The 2,828-nt window shown below is 37.7% G+C and overlaps 1 protein-coding gene across 1 annotated transcript; it reads right to left on the bottom strand.

The window, feature by feature from the left end:
• Window positions 1-319: 319 nt before the first annotated feature.
• On the bottom strand, window positions 320-2,293 carry LOC141596650 (uncharacterized). The gene is made up of 2 exons (XM_074416859.1): window positions 1,701-2,293; window positions 320-1,259 (listed from the first exon to the last, which is right to left on the bottom strand). The coding sequence occupies exons 1-2, from the start codon at window positions 2,247-2,249 to the stop codon at window positions 564-566; spliced, it is 1,245 nt and encodes a 414-aa protein (XP_074272960.1). The 5' UTR covers window positions 2,250-2,293; the 3' UTR covers window positions 320-563.
• Between the last annotated feature and the right edge of the window lie 535 nt (window positions 2,294-2,828).

Genomic DNA, 2,828 nt, shown 5'->3' with positions numbered 1-2,828 from the left:
GACTTAGGGTAGCGATATTCTTCATCTTGATCATTCTTGCACGATCTTGAGGAATAATTGTAAGCTTCAAATACTATTAACAATAACTAAAAAGTCAACCATTAAATGACAATGAAACTTGACATTATCAACCAAGTGTGGTCTAACACAATCCGAATGACCCAACTACCACCTTTAAATTGACTTAACTTCATTTTTAGAGTAAAACGCACATCAAATAGTGAGCTCTTAGTCTGCCTTTGTGCATATGAAAGAATTGATATCCGCTTATTGAAACTCCATATAATAACATTACAGGCTTACAACACACACTACAAGAAGTCAAAGATAAATCTTATAACAAGGATGATTACAAGGGATAGAGTCATTACAAGGGATAGAGTCAACACACACTACAAGATGATTACAAGGGATAGAGTCATTACAGTACAAGGATGATTACAAGGGATAGAGTCACTTACTTAGTCGAACCATAGTAGGATTGTGAAACCCAAACATTAGCATCACAATTTTATTCAGCATAATTTGATAAGAAACATTAGCATGACCGGACCTCGGACCGCCTAGGCACTGTCTACACCGAACAAAGTTGTATGGATCACAGGATTACCGCGGACGACCAACTTATACCACAATTCCTTGAAAGGTTGCCCCAATTTCTTGACCGCCTTAATTAAGACTCGAACGACATGTCCGAGTAGAAGAATGTGTAACAAAATTGCCCACACAATCGTCGCAACCCCTAGGGCAGTTGCAACATTATCATCCCTCGTTATCTTAGGATTGCCCAACGCCATATAGTAGGTCAGTAATGTAGCAGTAATTGCGATCCACATAGTAATCATAAGAACAACCACAAAGAGTCGTTTGCAGGGAAGCCCGCCTATGAGGAGCAACACCACGCTTAAAGATGATACAAAACTTAAGGTATTCACAATCATTAAGCGGTCAAAACGCAACATTTCAGCGTTCGTTTTGGGTTCCCAGTTAGGGTTAACTCCAAATTGGAAAGCCATGGTAGCGATCAGGGAGGAAACTACCATTAATGAGTTTCGTTGTTCATTCAACCATTTCACATCTTTGTTCTCGTGTTTCTCAACATATTCTGCTTTCACTGCTTTTGCTCGCTTTAGCATTCCTCTTATTTCTTCGTCGTTTTGACTCTTACTGCTTTCAGCTAGACAGTCAATTGCTGTTAATCCATCCTTGTTGATTGCGTTTTTTTGCATCTTCTTGTTTGCTAACAACAACTTTACTACCTGCATTTATATATTGCATACATCACTTTAAGATTTTGGTTGAGATGGTTCATCTATCATGTCACGAGTTCAAATCCTGGCAGCCTACAATAACTCACGAAGTGTAATTTCGCACATGATATGGAGAGCCTGTGCACTAAGACGGGGGTATACTTTGGATAAGCCTTGTTGAATTTTTTGGATAATGAGTGTTCATTAGCAAACTAATTAGAAAATTAGTGTCCGTTTCAAACTGTTTTGGCTAATGAACCCTAGTTATCCAAAAAATTGGAAAAAAGAAAAAGTAATAACGTGGACCCATTAAGACAAAATAGTTTCAAACTGATACTAATTTCCTAATTTGTTTGCTAATGAACCCTCATTATCCAAAAAATTGTATTATTAGTTGAAGTTCAAACAAGGTTTCTAGTGATGATTGATATCGATATGTATTATGTATACCTCGGGTTGCTTGGCTTCCACGGCGAGATGCAAGACAGTATTACCCTCATTGTCCTTAGCATTAAGAAGCTCCTCCATAGCATTCACCGAATACTTGAAAGGCTTAAGTTGTGCATACTTGACACATAAATGCAAAATGGTCTCATGGGTGTTGGTCCTTTCACGGGCCGCTCTTGGGTTTGTACCAACAAGAAAATCTAGCACATTGAGTTGGTTACTTATGGCCGCAACATGAACAGGGTTGCGGCCATCTTGATCGCGTTCAAAGCACATATTAGGCATCACTTCAACTAACTTCTTCACCACGTCTAAGTAACCGAGACTTGCTGCGACATGTAATGGTGATTGCATGTAACGGTTTGATTTTTCGATAACACATCGATCTAGGATGCGTGGATCTTCATGGAGTAAGTTGTGTAAGGAGATCAAGTCTCCTTTAATTGTTGCATTATATAGTCTTGTAGTTAGGATGAATGGATCTAATTGTGTCTTCAACAAGTTGTGCAAGGTAGCTAGAATGACCGACTCAACTTGTGTTATTTCTTTCATCTCTTGAAATTTTTGGCATATAATTTTTAGGAGGATCAATCAGTTTATGTAGAGGTGGCAAACGGGTTAATCGGATCAGTTTTGGTTCGGGTTATTTCGGTTTATCATTTTTTTTTATTTCAGTTCGGTTCAACTCAGATTGGATTCAGTTTTTACTTTTAATCGATTGTAGATATTTCGGATCAGTTCAGATTCGAGTTGGGTCAATATCGGTGCAAATATAGTTCGAGTCGGGTTAATATCAGAGCAGATGAGATTCGAGTCAGGTCATAATCGGAGCGGATGTCAAGGGATTATGTCTTTATTCAAAACATTGAATATAATACAAATAATTTTTTTTTTAAAAAGTAATAAATACTTTTTTTTTGTATAACTACGATATAATATTAATTCATTTAAGTCAAATAGGTGACACTCATGTACAAAAAGACACCCTAGATGTGACGACTAGGTACATTCGGGTCATTTCGGGTTTCAATGTTGGGTTTCTGTCATCAATGTACGGGTTGAAATCGGTTCAGGTGTATATGGGTTCGGATTAAAACAATTCAGGTTGAAACAGTTCAGGTTCATTCGATT

This window comes from Silene latifolia, chromosome 8, assembly GCF_048544455.1.
Source record: "Silene latifolia isolate original U9 population chromosome 8, ASM4854445v1, whole genome shotgun sequence".
Taxonomy (NCBI): Eukaryota; Viridiplantae; Streptophyta; class Magnoliopsida; order Caryophyllales; family Caryophyllaceae; genus Silene; species Silene latifolia.
The sequence above is the reverse complement of the archived record's forward strand: the minus strand, read 5'-3'. Positions and strand labels throughout refer to the sequence as shown.